We start from the raw sequence: 20319 nt of genomic DNA, 5'->3' as shown, positions 1-20319 counted from the left end.
TTTCGATGTTAAAGTCACCCTCTTCATTACATGAGCTTAAGGTTTTTCGCCCAAAATGAATACCCGGACTAACAGTAATCGTATTCACAAATATTTGTTTCAAACTGATCTCCCAAAATGAAGTCTCCAAAAGACCGCGATTACATGAATATTTTCTAATCTAAATTGAAATCTGAGCTGACAGATCAAATACCGCATTTAGTCTCAAAATTGAATTTATCTCTCAGTCTATTGAGCATTACATAAAAGTTGGGACACAGCAGCTAAAATAACAAAATGGAAATTAGGACCCGAAACTTTGGACTTGTAACTTTTGATTTTGCAAACGCGTGTTATATAAAATTACAAAATCGGAGCAATAATTTTATTTGTTGCAAGTAGGAAATAAAAGTTCTGTTTTCCTGACAGCCATTACGGTAGCAAAATATAATATTGGCTTTCGGAAGTTTCTTGGAATATGATCAATATCGTTATGTATTTGAGAAAAGCGAATGCTTGCGAAGTACATAAAAGGATATTGCTGCCCATTCTTCTAATATACTTCGTAGTTATTTGCAGCGGGAAGTGACGTTCTATTCTTAACTGAGACCTTGGATGTTTGGCACCAATATAGCCATTGAGGTCTTTCAACTCAGCAAGTTACAGCTGTATACGGCTTCTTATTGTGATTGCTTGATTTGTAAATATCACACTGTCTTGAACGTGATCAATCACGTTTTGACGAGGTGGCTAATGTTTAGGACACGGCTTGTAAACATAGATTCAGGAATTGAATAAACGTATAAATTGTGTAGCCATTAGCAGACAGATCCAATTTAGCAATAAATTGGATCCAATTCATCATGGACTGTGAAAGCGAAATAAATCATCAAAAATATCAGGAATTTTAAAGAGCGCTGTTTTTGGCAGACTTGTTTATCGCTGATAATAATTCTAATATTCTGTGGAATATACTGGAAATATGTAATACAAATCCGGTGTTCATAAATAAAGCCGATCCAATTTAGCCGAAGGATGAAACACCGTAACAAAACATGTATTTATTCGTACAGGCCTTAGTCCGTGACGTATAGCAACACGTTTATTAAGCGGCTGTCACGTGGATGGCAGTAATTTGTGGGCCGAGTCGCGGGTCATCACGTGTAATATAATCATGGCATTATGGAAAACATTGCAACTCCATGAACTCTATGGAGGTGCGAGCTCGACGTTATTGCATAATACTGGCAGGTTTTAACACCAAATATTATTATTAGGATTTAGGAGTTATATTGTCTTCGCATGAGGAAAATTGCAATGAATATCGCTCGCTGCGCAGTTTGCTTTAAATGCAGTAACCTGATCTGAAGGATTAATTAAGAGGATAATTTCTGTAATTGATTGTTTTATCTACTTGGTAGAGGCCTTCTCTGCATGAACTGCGAATTTGGGTACAGAAGAAAATATGACATAAAATGTCAATCGTGTTGATTCCGGAGCACTGTAGAATCATAAAATCAGACCATCCATCAAACCTTGAAGTTTTTGCATTACCTGAAGTAAAGTTTGCTAGTTTGCAAAGAAAAAACTCCGTATGGAAAGACGCGAAGACAGTCCGTCAGTAATAACTTTCTAGACTGATTTAAGAAAATAATGTCTACTTTCTAACCCAAAACAACGAATTTTACAGCAACTTCATGCGCAATTAAGTAGCAACATCTTATAATTTAACTTAAATTATTCTCAGTAGAAATAAAAGCGTGCCTATTCTGTGCCAATTCACAGAAGTTCTCAACCAAATGAAGTGAATTTGGAAGAAGGAAGTCGACCCAAACTTGACCTTAAATATGGCTTGGTGAGGAAAAAACTTGTTTGTTACATAATACATGAAGTTATCGTTAACTTGCCGCCGAATGTTTTGACTTTACAGGTAGATGAGGCATAAGGCCATTTATTTAAAAATTTAGAAGGACTATAAATTATGATTCCGTACTTATCAGGGGAAGTTGGACAACATGATTTCTTAATTTTCAACATTAAAAATGTATTCTCGCAAAAATAAATGGTCTTTATCTACTTAAAACTTACTTTGTTCTAAGTTTCTTTAGTACTGTTACGAATATTCAATTTTGGACCACTTTCCTCTTCGCAAATATTTAATAAAGTATCCCAAGTTTCTGCGAAAACTTTTTCATGAATATTTGAAGTTTGTATGTTGCTGTGTCTTGGTTGCAAGATAATTTTATTTTGAGTGACTGTAGGGTCTGCGTGGGCAGTAACCTTTCCATTCAATGTACTGTGCGCTGTACACAATAGGATATTGAAAGCATTGATCCGCTATCAAGTACAGGTTTGAGCAATATTGCCTGCTCGTTACATGCAGCGACGGTTTTCCGGGACTAGTCTGCAACAGACGTTTATATCCCATTATTTTGATTACCTACTGACTTTGTTCAACTCCCAGTAATTCATTGCTTCAGTACCGTAGGGTCGTTTCGTGTACCGTAAAACATTGGAACGACCCGAATTACCCTAATGTTACGCTATTTAGTCGTCATAAAGTTTAAAGCCAGGAAATGGCTTCAGATGCTTTGACGAGCATTGATTTAATTTGGTATTTATTTATATAGGAAACCTCAGAATGACCTAATGACGGCACTAATTACGTATTCGAATTTGAATTGCGAATTCGATGATTCAATCATTTGTTGTGTTGGGATAACGTCAACATGAAATGGATTTCAGTTTAGCGGCCTTGTAACCGCTTCAAAGAAATTATGTTTATGGAAAGTTTTCCTTTATGTAGATAATATCATTGCTCAAACGTATCTCAGCATGTTAGAATATGAGTATGTCTATTGTTGAGTTGGAACTAAATACTCATTTCAATTTTCTGTATGTCTCGTATATGCTATTTGCATATAAACGCGATGAAATAAGCGTTTTGTGTAAGGTCTTATTGTGAAGTTAACCTTGCCGACTCCATCACTTAAAGGCGACTTATTTTACTCTTATGTTCCACGTGATCACTAAGGCATCGTTCAGACCAAACGTATTGTCGGCCGCTGACTGTGAGCGCGCGTTACGCAGTTTATTGCTTTTCCATATATATTGAAATTGTCGTTCACACCGAACCGACTATACGCTATTACGTCGTCTGTTGTCGCTGACTCTCAGTGGCCGATTATTTTACTACGCGACTATGCACGGCGGACGCGGATTGGCTACGCGGACGCAGTTGCCGAATAGCGCCGCTCCGCCGCGCCCGCACCGCCGCGCGCCTCGGCCGCAATACACTCGAGAAACAAACTTCAATGAGGACAGACGTGACACGTGACACCTCGCGATGTTCGACACCGAAAAGTTTATTGCAGAAGTACATTCTAGAGAATGTATTTGGAATGCGAATTCAGAAGAATCTAGTGATAGAAACTTACGAAGATGCGCTTGGGAAGACATAGCATCTGTTATGTATGAAGATTGGGGGGTTCAAATACTGAGCTCTTTTATGTGTAGAATAGTCAGCCGCTCAGCGTACGCATCTAGTGTGAACCTACACGAGCCTATTCTTTTGTTCCCACATGTAGCGCATCGTACGCTATAGCTTATTGTCGGCTTGGTGAGTACGGGTACTGCAGATTGAGTCGACGTTCACACTGGGGCAGACAGTGAGTATACTCACAGTCAGCGGCGGACAATACGTTTGGTGTGAACAATCCCTAAGGGAAGTCAAATGTAAAAACACAGATTTATTGTATATTGAACGAAAAAAAGTTAATGATCTTTGCTTAAGAGGTCGACCAATACAACATTGAAATATGTTTTTTCGCGTTTTTATAACAACGATTTTTAATTACTCAGGTGTCCAGCATACACGGGCACCATGTCATTAAATAGTAGTTCAATGTCGCAGAGGTTACGTTTTATTAAAGGTTGTAGTACCTAATGACTTTATTTCAATCGTACCTATTACGTATGCATGCCCAGCGCAGTGAGTATGGACAAATTCCCCCATCATAGGAGCATTTGTCTAGCAGTGGACGTCTTTCGGCTGTGCCGCAGTACTCATATTAAATATCATTATTTCTCTCTTTCCAGACAGGCCATAAAGCCGCTATCAGGGTCGGCGCCGTCGGTGCGGGCTGCGACGCTGAACTCGGCAGGCACGGGCGACACGACCGAAGGCAAGCAGCCCAGCAAGTCGCGACAGAAGAAGTTCCAAAGGCATTTCCCGCAGGTCGGGCCTGAAGAGAAGGTGCTCAATTGTAAGTACTCGAAAATAATGATTTATGGTGCTAGAAAGAGTTGCTGTGGCCCTAACACAGAACAGATAAATAAAGGGTCTCAGTCAGGAAAAATATATGTCATGCTTGTGCTCAAAGCAGAGCGTTCATCTGTTGTTTTCCATCCTTAAAGAAAGGCAGTTATTGTGTTTCATTTTTTCGGAAATAGCTAACGTGCGCTTAGCGCTTTCATCTTTGTATTATCAGAGTAACCCGAAACTCTGAAAACTGCGAAAACCCACCACAGAATGTTTCAGAAATCGGGTATAGCTTGATTTGGACGATATTTTAGTGGTGTTCTGCTAGTATGAATTCATTCTCACATAGTTCAATTTTGAGCAAAATTTATAGAAAATACAAAAGTTTTTACAACAGAAGCAAAAATTATGTGGCAGAAGTTATAACTTTATTACTTAACCGCAACCGTGTTATCTCTGCTATAAAAATAGATAAAATACGGGAAGCGCCACGAATTTCATCATAATCGCCATAACAGTTTTGCGACATAATCTACCAGACTCGCCTACGAGTATATTTTTATCATTAGTGACACATATTTTTGATACATCGTTGACAGCTCACTGGTAAAACAAAGAGCCATGGGTTTTTATCACTTTATTCACTATTGAAATGATAAATCAATTTTATATTTATTAACTTAAGGAGATCTTGTTTAAGATACTACAATTTTAAGGTCTGGCAGTGGTAGCCAGGCTACAATTCATATTGATACGAGTATGTAATCGCGACTTCGACAGGTCTCTAACTCCCTACTATCATTGTATATATGTACTTAAGTTTATCATGATTACTGAATTTTAATCCATTCTTCCTGAACCGATAAACGGTACAAATGTGCCCTTTCCTACTCCCAGTTTTCCTGTTACTTTAAAATGGTTACGCATTTCGTATTTCTGAATGTCATTTCAAAGTCAATGCCTCGTTCCAGATTTTGGAAATATGAAATTCTGAGTGCGAGTTTCATCATGATAATTTCTGTTTTCCAACCAATAACGAGTCACTGAACTTCAGCCTATCAGTCTTGGTGACGATGAATGGCCCCATTGCAAGATTTTGCATGTCAATTATTGGCTTGACCTCAGTTTATAGAAGCGTATTCCAGATTCTGTTTATTAACGCGGTTAAGACACGGGCCATCATTTTTTATTCAAGGTTTATTCCAGTTAACTAAACTTATCTACCATAGTAGGCTGACTTATACCACAATACGTTCAAGTTTAGTTTGAGTTCCCTCTTAGGACCTGATATCAGTTCTAAGAATTTGAATAAGCAGAACACATTTTCTTGTTTATCAAAAAGTTGAATGTAATTATATGTAATGTAATTATCCCTATTTAGTGTTTAGGTTCGGAACAACATGGTTTCTTCCATACCCTTCTATCTGATCTCATCTCACACACTCCCTCCAGCCATATCGTCTTTCACACCATGGTTTCTTTGTTCTTCCTCTTCCTTTATATCTAATGCTTTAGCTATGTTCTAGAATTCTAGATCATTGGCAACACTTTGCTCAAACAAATGTTATGCAAATTAATCTAGATTGGTCGAGGTTAACCAATTAGGATCGTGTAATCATCGTGCACGCACTAAACCTTAGACCTTTTCATAGTCGGCTGTTTTTTCGGCGAATGACCTAGGGTCAATACCCTCTGATGGACCTTAAATAGCCTGAAATCCATGGTTTGGAAGAATGGAGTATTATTTTAGGAACCATCGAGGAATATACCTCATATATCAATGTAGTGTTTAATGATCAAATTCTTTTATAAAAGCATTATAATTCAGCACTAATATTAAATTATGAATATCACGGAGGTCACGGTTCAGGAATGATATAAGCGAGCAAAGAGTATTTTATTACACCTATCGAAACTTTATGACGATTTTATGCAAATGTCAATCTGACACAAATAGCTTGAGTCTACGGAATATTACAACTTAAATAATATTATTTACTTATTTGGATTGGTATCAAAATATAAACAATTTAATAAGGGCAAATAAGAAGGTCAATTAGCTTCCTGCATATTTGTCAAATAAGGTCAGTAAATATGGACAGAATATTTGGGTTACCCAAACCAATAAGTCGACATAGTTCCCGAAAACTCTTTGGGGTACTTCGTAGCAAGTATGTTTGCAAAGCTTAGACGGCGTAATTGGAGAACTACCATTAGAAAACGACTTATCTTATAACCATATCTAATCTAATTATCACACCATCTAAATTCAATTATTATAATGTATCGAACAGACTAAGATCAGGATCTAGTTTTCATTCGTTCCTACAAAGCGGTTTGCACAAGACGTCCCACACCTACATTGCTGGTTCGTGTATTAATTTGGTCTTAATAATCTCTTCCAGATTACTCATGTGCCCTGGTGGGTGATCTGCTTCTTCAAGGTCACCTGTATATCACGAAGAACTACTTCGCTTTCTACTCGAATGTGTTCGGCTATGTGACCAAGGTGAGCAACTTTATGTATGTCGCTTGATTGCTTTGTCGCTAAGTGGTCTCATAGATATTAGAACTTGTTACTGGCGTTTAACGAGGTAGTGCAATTATGGTGCATTAATTTTGCTATTTAAATGTCGAAATTAAATGTCATTTGAGAATTAGTAAAATTTAACTACTAGTCGCGTGGTTGTAAATAAAGTATGAAAAGGTAATTGATGATTTACATGTGGTTTAATTATTTGACTGTTGTTTTATTTCGATTTTATTGAAATCGAGTTGCATTCAATATAAAAAATTGCTCTTTTTGAATAAGAAACTTCCCATTCAAGTGTTGAATCGCATAATGAAACAGGAACCTCACACATTACAACGGTTTTGTGGGGCTTAGTATAATTTATGTACCTACCTTCTATGTAATAAATTAACCAAAAACCTCATTTTGTTTTCCAGCTACTAATCCCAATAATATCAGTCCTCCGGATAACCAAAGAGAAGGTGGCTCGTATCATCCCCAACGCAGTTGGTGTATGCACTCGCGATGAGCGACACGTGTTCGGCTCGCTGCTGTCGCGAGACTCCACCTACAAGCTCATGATGCATGTCTGGAAGGCCGCTAGAGCACCAGAGTTGGCGACTCCTAAACCTCAGGTACTGGATCATAAATTTTCTTGCCATTGATTTATATCCCAATACTCACAATTTTGGTTAGAACTGACGTGCGCTGGTCTTTGGGGGCCTAAGATCAATAGTGAATGGAATCGGATAATCAGATGGTAATTGGTGGATCAGAAATATTTTTCCTTTATCCAAGAGTGAGATGGAATCCACAAATTATTTTTTGAAGATTAGAAGTGACAAAACGTTACAGCCTCATTATCCCTACGACTTTGATCCTTTCAAAATTATTTTGGAAAAATATGTAGACGTTTCAAAAACAAATTCTCTTTCGTATTACAGGATCTCCGAGCATCAGAAGTAGAGCTGGAGGTGTCGGAGTACTCTCCGGAAGACGACAGCAGTTCGGCGGGAGGGGACCAACACGACGCGCCCTCGCCGCCCGTCCGACGAGAGTCCGAAGCCATCATAGCTGCAGGTATGTATATTGAAGGATTGCTGTAGTTTTATACTGATGACTTTCTGCAAAGGCGTTATCGATATCCAAAACGCGCATGAGTACGAAAGTTGTTTTAAACGCGTAGACTCTTTTCGGTTGTTCAACCTTCCCGTAGAATCTATGACACTTTTTTGAGGCTCCCTTCTAACTTTGACCGACTTCCATATCCATGCCTATATTGCAAACTCGCATGAGTACGAAAGTTCTTTTAGACGCGTAGAATCTTTCCGGTTGTCCAACCTTCCCGACGAATCTATGAAGCTTTCTTGAGGCTCCCTTCTAGCTTCGACTGACTTCCAGAGACTGTTGGTTGACACTGAAATGAATCTGTACCCATCTTGTAGCAGGTGGTGCGGCAGTGATCCAGCCCGCGCTGCTGACGGGCAGCGGCACATCCCGCCGCGCTGCGGGGCGGTGGTGGCGGCCGCTGCTGGCGCTGCTGGCCGCGCTGCTCGCCTGCAGCGCCGCGCTGCTCGCATACCGGCTCTACCTCGCCACATACCACACACCGGTCAGTGTCTATCCTCTAAGGAGACCAGCCCGCGCTGCTGACGGGCAGCCAGCTATAATGGCCTCCATACCAGCTTTCTCTCACGGCGGCTGTTGTCTTAGGAAAAAGAACTGCAAACTTCGTAGCGCACAATAATGGCATCCAAGACCGATTTCGGCCACGGTAGCCGTTCTCATACAGGATCAGCCGGCTGTGTAGGAGATATGCACACCTGCCTTCACTCTAGTAGCCCAATGGAACGCCAATCCGACACGACCGAAGAGAGATTCAGGCCCATTGTTTTTCCTTCTTTTTAGCACGACTTTTACATGGTTTGGAAGTCAGTTAAGAATTTTTCACACTGATTTATGGTATTATGCTAAATCGTATATTTCTTTATTCCAGGAGGACCTAGTAAAGTTATCAGGCGAGGAGTTATATTCGGAGCTAGTGCGATGGCGGGCGCGGCTACACGGCCGGGCCGCCAACGAGTTGCATGCATTCCTCACTACTAACCTACTGTTGCTTACCAAGGTAATTTGTTCAGTACGTATGTCATATCATTTTAGATAGATTTTAGTATTTTAGTTTGGTTTTTTGAACCATGTCTTTCAATTTTGTATTTATGTCCTGAACATCTTTTTTACTCTACTGATCATAAAAATGTTTTTTTTTTTTATGTGTGTATTGTTGTATAGATATTCCACGTTAACTTCTAGTGGCACCACCGATCAAAAGTAATATTAAATGGCATGTATTTAACGCGGCGACTAAGTAAAACGAATATAGGTTTTAAAAAGTAATAGAGTGGGTACCATTTATAATGGGTTGGCAGCTAATAAGGAGTATCATAATAAGTAAAAGGTAGCATATTAATATATCAGTTATGAGGTCCGTTTTAATTTAAACTAGCATCAAGTTTTTCTTTTGGCAACTGAATTAATATCTAAGCGAAAACTTAATGATGACAATAAAATAGAAAATGGGCATTCATAAATAATACAAATCAGGTTCTATTTAAAATTGTTTGGATGAAGAATAAATATAAACTAGCTCATATTATAAATATATTGTGCGACTTTTTAATAGCTTTAAATAAACTCTAAAATGGCAAGAAGAAAAAATATTTGGCGGCTGTTATTTTAAAAATTATAGGTGAATAGCATGGAAGTAAGCATGCAACATGCAGCAAGCATGACTTCTGTCACGACTCCGGCGCTGCGGGGCTCCGGCGGTCCCATGCGAGCTTATCGTCGCAGATGGTTTTCACGCTCACCACTGCAGCTTCGGCTTGCTGGCCGGCAGAGCCGGCCAGCCTCAGCCGCGGTGGCGAGCGTTAAAACTACCTGCGCCTCAGCTCGCAGGCCGCCTCGCCCCTCCGCGCCTACGCGGTTTTGAATTGCACTCTAGGGGTAGGGCAGACAAGACTACGTGGAGTCGGTTTTGCAGCGATTCGTTTTTGTGACTAACTTCAATTTTTAACACAATGCTTTTTTAATTGAAGGTTATAAATGGCAATATGCTAATTAAAATGAATCCAAATTAAGTTCTACCATCTTCATAGTGCGCCAAGTGAGATAATACCACCGCACCTTCCGCCGTTTTCAAGAAATGATGATAACAAAATATTAATAATTAACTCTTATTCCTTTTTATTGTACTCTTTTTAATATTTAGAGCTATCCACAAAGCGAAGCCTGAAACTGGGTTTTTAGTCGGCACAAAATAGTTGGTAATATATTATCTTTGTCTCCCAACTAACATTGTTAGTCGCCAAGTCATTATAAATAGCTCCTCACCTAATATTTCAATTGACTGGTATAGTTTATTTGCTACCCAAACGCAGCTGCTAGTTTTTAGTTTTTATAACACCCTTAATTTCGAACCTTACATATTATAATAGTCGCGAAAATATTTAATCGCTGGCAAGTTATTTTATTTGTTGCAAACATTTGTCGACTTTTAAGTTATTAGTCACCCGGAAAATAATAAGCCATATTAAATTATTTGTATTAAAAGGACAAAAAGACCGTAAACTCATAAATAATTATGAAATTGATTATATCTACTTCAATAGACTCAGTACATCAGTCATATCTCATCTAGCCAAAATTTTCTTCACCCACAAACTTACCAAAGAACCTCACCTTTATCATTTCCACAGGTACGACAATCCCTAGAAGCGTTATCAGGCGTGATACTAACCGACATGGCGCAGTCCGGCGCCGCCGAGCTCAACATCGACGTGCCCAACGAGACCGTCTTCAGTTAGCAACACTACGATATAGCAGCTGGTAATGTACCATGTAGTCGGTGTTGCCATGTTATGTGGGCCACGGGTTGCCAGTTAGGTGAAAGATTTTTTTTGCGCAAACACTTGTTATTTTTGCGCAAATGGGGGTTATTTTTGCGCAAACACAATACACGTAAATCGAGGATTTTTTGCAATTCCTTTATAACGCAGATCCGTGAAAGACACAATCGATTTATTATCTGTATGAAACTTAATCAACACTGTTAAAGTGGTATCCAAAGTCAGATCTAACAGATAAGCAAAATGTCTTTATTTAAATGAAAAGTTGGTTTTATCTTCGCTTTTGCGTGCTTCAAAAGGCAATCCAAGGTTCACAGAACACCTCGGTTATTAAGAAGTATTATTGTCACCACGCTTGCTAAGATTATGTGGATATCTCCGAGGAAATATTATTGTATTTAGTTGACAGCCACTGTCACAAATATCCGACAAGGAAACGCTTTTCCATGTCTCAGTGAGACGGAAGTGATACTAGTTATTATTTATTTATGCTATTTTTCAGTTGTATAAAGGTTGGGTAGAATATCCAAAGTTTGGTCTCAACTAACGGTGAAGAAAGGTTTTATTACACGTTATGAATTTTATTGATAAATAATCGACACTTAATGGTGTATTGTGTCCAAAATATTAGAGATTAGCGTCGGAATAAAATGACGCTCGCTCTAACTTAATTTTAATAAAAGTAAAGTCTTTCTGATTCACAACAACTTGTAAGTGTTCTGCACTTTTAACAATAATTAAATGTTTTAAAGTTCTGACCTCAAATGACAGATTCAATTCTGTTCCTTGCATTTGTTTAAATAATTGATGTTGTTTACGCATTCATTTTAAAAATATTAGAGATTTTAAATTATTTTTTGCTTCAATAAATGTTGACATTTATATTGAAAAATCATTAATCATGATACCAAATAATCGTGTCTTCACAAGTATTAACATAGTAAAAATATTTTAGATGTTTTGTTCGGTGACATTCTATGAAATCAAGTGTCAGACAGTCATATGTAGCATCTATTCTAATGATTCAGGTTAAAATTACCATATAATGCCGATATCGCAATACTTTTATTGGATGCAGTCAGAAGACATGCTTCTTATTCCGATAAAATGAAGTTTAGAAAGATTTATGAGAAGCTAAAGTCCATTTAGCTTTCCTTCTAAATTCGTCTCCGATAAATATTAAATCGGAGCCAATAAATGTTCTATCGGAACCGATAAATAGCAAGCGATAACGGCAATATAGAAAGGAGTTTTAACATTTCAATCGTATATCATTATGTGATTTGTAAATAAGCGGCAAGAAGCCGTAATGTCTATGAGGCATTGCTACGTCATATTAATTTGTGTCAAACACAAACGTGTAGAGTAAGATGCGTGTGTCGAGATGAATGAACGATCGACTTGATGATAATACACAAATAATAAGTACACCTACAACATGTGTGGGATATTGTTTGTTCACAGGCTCGTCTGTGATTAAAACGGCATTTAAATTATCTCATTTCACTCGCGATATTTTATTTACCGTACAATTTTCTCTTTGCCTTCTGTGCAAGTTTCGCATTCCTTCTAACGTCCTACGTCCGCGGTTTAACGTACATATGTGTATTGTTTGAACATTGTAATATGAAATAGCATCGCGTTCCTTCGTCTCGGCTTATTGATAGATATTTTCATAATCACAATTCTATAACTTCGGCAATCTTTCATATATTTGTGTAAAACGTTAAATTGTTAGGCTTAGTCTTGGTGGAGAAACGAATAAATAATCTTAGTCAATGTTGCTGTAATATTATTCTTGTATTATTGCGTATTTTATTATAAGTGGATTGGCGTCATAGTTGTGTCTGGCAGTTTTCTCCGAATATGAAAATACGTTTGTAATTTCTATGTAGAAGACGTGTTGAATACGATATTACAACGGATAAGAATCGTAGAGTGATTTCACTGGAGAGTATACAATTGTGAATGTGATAGTGTCAGAAGGCAGGTGCTAGTATTTAGATAAGAGTTAATATAAAACCAACATTCCTCGTTTGAGAAAGTATCCACAAGGTGTCGGGAGTGGAGAGCGTCCAGTCGAGCCCAGCGTTTGCTTCAACAGATCGTTTGCCAAATAGCTTCGTAATGTTTCTTGCCAATATGTAATGACATTGATAACTCAGTAGACGCAACTATGTTTGTGCACCTAATATTTCTGTATCGATTACAAACAAGCTAAAAATTATTTCCTTAAATTACACAGCTAAAGCTAACAAAAATACGCAAACTGCTATTTTGACAATAATGAACTTTAGATTAAAACAATCTTTTGAAATATTCATACAGTTTTATAACATTTTATCGATGCAAGAAGTATTAGGTTTTAAAGTTAGTTTGATTTAAAAATAATATCTAGTAAAGCTAAAGTTTTGAAACATAGAAAATCTAGTTCTGAGTGATGCAGGCGTAAGCCGATCAGTTTTGGACGGTTTTTTAAAATAGTGTTGTTTATAGAAGTAACTATGTACTTTGTAAAGTTTATGTAATTAATAATTTATTATTCTAGTCTTTGGTCAAGCTCAAGGATTTGTTATTCGGTTCTATTGGGGTTAGTATGTACTTAGAATGATTTTAAAACTAATGTAAGTGTGGAATTATGTTACGGGCACTCGTAAAGTATGTGCAATCAAAAATATTATGTAAAGAATATTATGTTTTAACACATTTCCTATTTATTGTAGATCCAATTACAGTTTGTTATTTTATATCGGAGGCCGAGAGGTTTTTGTTAGATAATGATATATTTTAGCACATTGCAACACTATATTTAGACGATGCTAGCTAATTATTTCCCTCGAACAATTCACTCGATGTATTATGTACAAATATGTTCGTTGTATCACGTAGGTTAATTGGCTGTTGTTAATACTTTATGTGATAAGGGCCTAATGTTGTTGTGCTAGGTTACCATCTGTGCCAAAGTGCTCCATCACTGTTTGTATTCCAAATGACAGATTAGGCCTTTATATGTATCCTTATATAGACGTACCGACTTATGCTTGTTCACTGAGCAATCGACCGAGCGAAGTAAGAGTGTTGCAAGTCCAACGCTTGCTATAAGTCGTGGTGTATTGCTCAGTCATCGGTGGAACAACACTTATCCTCGCTCCATGAGTTATATTTCATGTTATTTAAGGCTGTTTACGCTGTCCTATACGAGTCATTATCGGAAATAATTAATATTGCCAAAGACAAAAAACACTAGATTAAATGAAATATCAAAAGTAGAGATAGTGAGGTTTGTACAATAGTTAGTTTTAGGTAGGTCGTGCTGTTAATTTTGAATTATTATCATGTAAATATAATGATTTTACGTTATTTTAGTATTTTATTGAATTATTATTTTCTGGTGCAATACGAGGAACCAGTGAGATGACAGAGTTTATGTTAATCAAAATTGTGTTGACGAACAAGCATATTATTGTATTTTTATTTTTTATGAAGTTTTATTGCAAAATTATTATTGAACGACAATTAACACCTTTAAATGCACTTTATGTGGAATATCTATGCTTGGACCAATATAGGCATCAGCTTTGTAACAAATGTTATAGCCCAGAATAATGATATGAACCTACTAAAGTTTGTGTATGAAACGTAAAATAGCGTAATTGTATCAATGGGTGATAGAACTGATTTATGATTATTAGTGATTTTAAGTTGTACCACTTAGGAATTGTTATGGACGCGTATGTTGTATGATTTCAAAGTTTGTTTTGTATATTTTTGTTTGAAGTTGTGATTCGTTTGTTGATTTTGTAAATAATAGATAGATGAGTTAATTGAACATGATATCTTGTTTTATTTATTTTTCCCATGAACCTTATTATATTAAAAAGACATCTACAGTCACATCAGACAGCCTGCATATGATTTTAACCCGTGACGCAAAAACGACGAGGCCGATCCAATGTTAGGAGCTCGTGGCTAAGCCATGCCGCTGTCTTCGTGTTTCAGAAGGCACGCTAAATTAGTGGACTGTTATTTATATATCTCTGGCATTCTTTACCTACAACTGGGTAATCAGAAGTCCGACAGCCAATCTTACTACTTGGGGAAAGGCTCGGGAGATGTTGATGATAGGCCCTTTCATGAGCTTCTGGGTACGTCGAATTACAAGGAACCCTGTATGCTGCGAAAGTCGTTACTGTGCAAAAACACCAAAAAGGAAGTGAAGTATATGGTAAGTGGGGTAGGTAAAGGACCAGTGAAATACAAAATATTTTTCTAACATTATATTAAAAATAGGAGTATGAAAAGTACATTAAATACAATTGTTAAACAACTGTTATAATAAATAAATACTATGTATTTATAACCACTACATACAATATTTCGTTTACAATTATACGCAACACGGTTTTAATCACAACTTTACTAAATCTATAAAGATGAAGAATTCATAGAGAGATAAACTAAGTTTTTCAAAAGCCAATATTTTTAATTATAAAACTAATCTAATAGTTATAAACCAAAGGTTTCCTTTTTTTTGATAGTCCTAAATTGGTATTAAGTACCTAGTATTATTAAGTACCTAGTATTATGTTTGGATTGGTTTTGGCACCAAATAGTTCAAATTATTAATTATATATTTTCGTTATATATTATAATTCTCGTTGTGACGATGTTTGGAGGCCTATGCTACCGGCAAATGTGTTCAAGCAATGAAAATGTGCAGGTGTTTGAATCTAAAATACTTCTCTTGTACTATCTTAGTGCAATATTGAGGAACACGTAATGAGGGACTTTTTTTATTCTTTTTCTACCTGATGCCTAGATCGCGCTGATCTTACGTACGTGACTGCAAGGACCGGAGCGGCATATCTTATCAACGTCATAACATTTACAGGTCGTATAACGAAACGATCTTGTCATCAACAATTTTTAATAGAAAATAGGGAATAAAAGGAGAAAAGAAGTCAGTCAGATTATTATCCGGATGTCCCTAGAGATTTTGAATACAATTTGTGCAGAATCTTTATGTCTTGGGTCTCGGCTCTAAGAGCAATGTTTTTTTTTAACTTGGCAAAGGTCCACTAACGTAGTACAACGCCATCTATCAATTTCTTTTTTTTTTAATTCTCTAAAAGAAACGCCCCGTTACTATAATAAAATGATCACTTGTACTTTTCTAGAAGAATCTTTTATTACATTTGGAAAAATACCCAAATCCACAATGAATGATTTGTAGACTGATAAGCTTTTGTGAATTTGAGGAATACTATATTAGGGAAAAAGTAAGTCCTAATGTAATTAAATGCAAAAGTTCAATGTGTTATAGGTTGCTAAAGCCATGCAATTTAACCTCCTATTGGCAACCAAGATCTATACAAAAAAAAATATAAAAGTTTTTGTGAATTGTAAGTATTTGTATTCGTTCCACTTCACTAACGACACGCGTGTCTAAAAGAGTATTATAGTAAAAATACTTCGAGTATTTTAATAAATATTATAATTGGATTGCGTTGACGTCATCGTTTTGACGTCATACGATATTTTTAATTAACGACGTTGCGTGAATATTACTGTTTCTATTTTTATACTGCGTGTGACTTGAATTCCTTGTGAAATTATTTTTTCCTAAGTGGTAGTTCTACTACAGGAAGGGTTACTTTCGCTCAACACTTTTTATCCATTTGCAGGACACATGGATAAAAAGTAGCCTTATGATATTCCAATTAAGGTATATTAGTGCAAAGTTTCATCAAAACCATGAACATTAGGTACATGTAAATATTTTTACAATATATGTATTTGTTTTAGTAGATAAAATGTGAAGCATAAACTACCGTGCTTATATTTATCACGGCTAATATGAAATGGTATTGTAATCTATATGTATATTGAATAATAGCTTATCTGTTGTGTGTAAGGCATCGTAGCGTGAGGTTATTAGTGTAAGGCATCTAATTAATCTATGAGAACTATCTAGTCATATCTAAGGCTTGCATTTAATGGGCATTCTTACAGGCAGTAATTTTGTAACAATCTATTCTCATTATAAAACACTAGATGATTTACGGGAATGAAAACCATTAACAAAATAAACTTGATCATTCACCCCGTGATTCTTAAGGATTTCTAAGTCAGGGTTATCACGCGGGTTTTCTGTAAGGGAGGTATTTAGTTCTAGCGTAACTATTGATTGATTCTACTATGCTGTCTATTTATTCTTGGAGAGTGTCCTCTGCTTCTCAGCATGTTGTACGAGCTGTTTGTCGGTGGCTAGCCCCTTCCTTGTGCGGACGGCGTCCATGTAGGCCTTCGCCCTGTTCACGCCGTCCCATTTCTCACCCCATTGTAGGTACTCCTCTTCCGTGCGAGGCTTCCAGAATGGATCGATGTCTATTACCTGGAAAATTAATAAAACAGGCTGGAGTCATTACCGCTTTGACAATTTAAAATCTTTATATAGCTTGTTATTTCCAAAAAACATGGACTTTTAAAACAACGGAATCTAAAAACGTACTAATAACTTGGCTATTGGCGTTATAAAAAAAAATAGACCATACGTAGGCTTACGATATTTCTGAAGAATTAATGAGCCCCCAAATCATTTAGGATTAAGATGGGACACGAACACGACAATTAACGTAATAACTTTTGAAATAATACTAAAACAGATTACGGCCCCATAGCCCAAAATTAAAATCCAGACAACCAATAGATACCGACCTCCCAATGGCTGAACAACATCTGCGGCGCAGCGAGCCCCGAGGTATGAGTCCTGAGCTCCAGCGCGAACTTGAAGCTCTCAGCCACCGGCAGCAGGGCGTGCACCCTGAACGATGCTGAGCCGCTCTGTAGGTCGCTGCCCACGATGCGTCCGCCGCGACGGCCCAGCACTGCGTACAGCTTGCCTAGAAAGATAGATGAAAATTACATCAGATGGATAAGAAGCAATATTGCAATATTGTGCCGATTCTGTGATAATTCATGACGCTAAAGTAATCTGTTATAAAAGCTTGTTAAACGAAGAACATGAAACATATGCTAAGTTGACTTTTTTAACTAAGCTTCAAAAGGTGAATTTAACTGCAGGAAATCTGGCAAGTAAGCATGACGTCGCTGACGACCGTGATCAATGAAAAAGTATCCGCGATTCGTCGGGAAGCCTAAAAACTGTCCTCAAAAAAAGTTCGCTTCGTGATATCGCCGGAGTCGTTTGACAAATATTCAGTGGTCAGCAGCCTAGAAAAATTCCTTGCTTCTTATAAATTGGACGCGGCCATTTTGAGATGAAAGGGGGACTTCCGGTCACGGGCGTGCATCCGGTTCAATTGGTCACGTCCGCAAGACATCTTGTGATGTTGCCCACTACGCTCGTATTTGTCAAGTAAATAAGGGAGCTTTTTGTAGACACACAAACTTGAGTCGGCCTAAGAATGTTAACGAAAAAAACTAGTAATAATATCATGTTGTAACGGGAAACACACATACTATAATTGCCAGCAATACGGAATTTGGTTGAGGTTGTAGATAAAAACAAACGATTTTTTGTTAGTGTGTGATTGGAATGTAAGGCTGCTGCCACAGTGTTATTTATTTACTCTTCTTAAGGTCGGGCAGTGAGTCAAGTATAACAATATGGTTATTAAACTAAAGGTCAATCATGTTTTCGACATGGTGACTCATTTGGGTGACTGCGCCATGAATCCCCGTGCAACAAAAGAACATCTTCGAAGTAAACTATATCTACGGAATTCGCAACAGCCTACAGATATTGGAAGGTCAGAATTCCGACGCCTTTCTGGTGACAACGAAGTGTTGCAAAACATATCGGTATTTGTTTCTCAATTTCGCATTTCTACATTCAGTTGCAGTAATCTGAATAAAGGCACGGGTCAGGGTACTCAGCAAATATGGAATTTTAAAAGTTGGCAAATATTTTTAACGTGGTATAGGTACTTTTACTGTTTGCATGAAATGCAAGAAACGCTTACCTATACCGTACCTATTCGATTGTTTTCAGAGAGTTAATTCTGATTCGTATCATAGGAAGATAGATGAATATACTTGCCATAACAAAAAGATAAAGTTATACCGATTAAGAAGACAGACTTGCAAGCTTTAAAAATATTTTTTTGTTAGGTAAAGTCCCTAAATCTTGCCTTTACCAAACCACAGGCACAGCACACATCTGAGCAAGTTGTAAAGCCTCGCAATAGCCATATTGACGTAACCGAAGGCTTGCAATTGGTCGCGGCCGAGAGGAGCCCATTTCCTGTGGTTTTCATTCAGTAAATAATAATTATACGTTATGGACCACGCTGGTACAGCCATTGCTATGAGAAAGTTACTTTTGTACATGCGAGCGAATAGTTGAATAAGATGGTGAAATTTGTGGCTGTGGAGATACCTAATGTGGATTTAAGGTTTAGAGATAAGGTATGTTACCGCACATTTAGATTAGAGTTTTGGCGTTTAAAAAGGGCAATTTGGTTAAACTACCAGGTTTTCCCGAATTAATGAAAATTTAACAATGGTAGCTTTTCATCGGCTACTTTTCAATGCAATTGTTATAAGCACTAGAGGGCTTAAACAAAACAAGCATAGATTTATTATAATCATTAATGGATGGCTTATTGTAGATATAAGTTATAAATCTATAACTAAGAAACAATTCTGTCCCATCTACTTTATAGTAGGTAGCTATCAGAACACAAGTACCTAATTCATACAGGACTTACCAAGTGAAGCAATTGATTGAAAGTAAAACACGAAACGCGTACGTTAGTAAGTTCCGCACTATCTACGGTTATGTTATACCATATAATAAGAGAGGCACGCGGGACCGTTTGCGGCCTATATCCCTATCCGTTAGTAACGGACTCCGGAGGACATCCGTCACGGGGATGCGATCGTGATCTCAAATAGACCAGTTTGGACTTTGTGATGGGCAAAAATAGCGAGGTTTTATATGAAGATTTCATGTGAGGTTGTATGTAGGCATTTCATTTAAGGGTTTCTTATAGACAAGTTTCTCAGAAGGTGATGGTCATTTGTGTTTGATTAAAATACGCGTTATTTCTTTTCTACTCCTCCGATTCTATTATTCTGTGATCCCATACAACATATTACGTGTTAAAGGTGTGCAAGATATAAAATCAATTCCTCAAAATCTTTAGCTCTTAAACTATCAACAATTTCATTCATCATTCCGTGGTTTCATTCACAAAACGTTGTTCGCAAGCCCAGTAGCAGAGTATCGCCCACACTTAAGCCACAGATATCACAATGATATCTTGCTTACAATGTAAACGAGTAATGTTAATGCTGAGCTTAGCATGCGCGCTGTATTGTCTATGTCTAGGTACATGTCGCTGGAAATGTTGTGGGATCGATGTATGTTGTGATTTACTGATAAAAAGTAAATGATGTCCTAGTAATTGAACTAAGCTTTTAAATATATGTAATTTATAGAATGTAAAAACTTTTTTACAAAAAAATTAAACCGACTTCCCAAAACACTAAAAAGCAAAAAAAAAAAAACTATTTTTAGGTGCATCGGCCTAGAAGTCGGTGTCTAATGGATGTTACTAAGTTAATTTTGCCACCGACTTCTAGGCCGATGCACCTAAAAATAGTTTTTTTTTTTTTGCTTTTTAGTGTTTTGGGAA

The 20319-nt window shown here is 37.1% G+C and overlaps 2 protein-coding genes across 3 annotated transcripts in view; one reads left to right on the top strand and one right to left on the bottom strand.

The window, feature by feature from the left end:
* LOC124636784 overlaps nucleotides 1–14491 on the top strand; it is a 64514-nt gene extending 50023 nt beyond the window's left edge. For both annotated transcript variants that reach the window (XM_047172929.1, XM_047172930.1), the window contains 7 exons: nucleotides 4078–4244; nucleotides 6646–6749; nucleotides 7190–7387; nucleotides 7697–7832; nucleotides 8198–8364; nucleotides 8749–8877; nucleotides 10508–14491. In XM_047172929.1, coding sequence (XP_047028885.1) covers nucleotides 4078–4244; nucleotides 6646–6749; nucleotides 7190–7387; nucleotides 7697–7832; nucleotides 8198–8364; nucleotides 8749–8877; nucleotides 10508–10615 — 1009 coding nt within the window. In that variant the 3' untranslated portion in view covers nucleotides 10616–14491. The remainder of the gene's footprint in view (nucleotides 1–4077; nucleotides 4245–6645; nucleotides 6750–7189; nucleotides 7388–7696; nucleotides 7833–8197; nucleotides 8365–8748; nucleotides 8878–10507) is intronic.
* Nucleotides 14492–14919: 428 nt separating this feature from the next.
* The window catches only part of LOC124637167 (elongation factor-like GTPase 1), a 119300-nt gene continuing 113900 nt past the window's right edge, over nucleotides 14920–20319 (bottom strand). The window contains exons 10-11 of the mRNA XM_047173520.1: nucleotides 17375–17559; nucleotides 14920–17051 (exon numbers count right to left, since the gene is read on the bottom strand). Of these exons, the coding sequence (XP_047029476.1) occupies nucleotides 16863–17051; nucleotides 17375–17559 (374 nt within the window). The 3' untranslated portion in view covers nucleotides 14920–16862. The remainder of the gene's footprint in view (nucleotides 17052–17374; nucleotides 17560–20319) is intronic.

The sequence above is a fragment of the Helicoverpa zea genome, chromosome 15, assembly GCF_022581195.2.
Source record: "Helicoverpa zea isolate HzStark_Cry1AcR chromosome 15, ilHelZeax1.1, whole genome shotgun sequence".
Classification (NCBI taxonomy): domain Eukaryota; kingdom Metazoa; phylum Arthropoda; class Insecta; order Lepidoptera; family Noctuidae; genus Helicoverpa; species Helicoverpa zea.
Note: the sequence above shows the minus strand (reverse complement) of the source record. Positions and strands in the feature narration are given on the sequence as shown.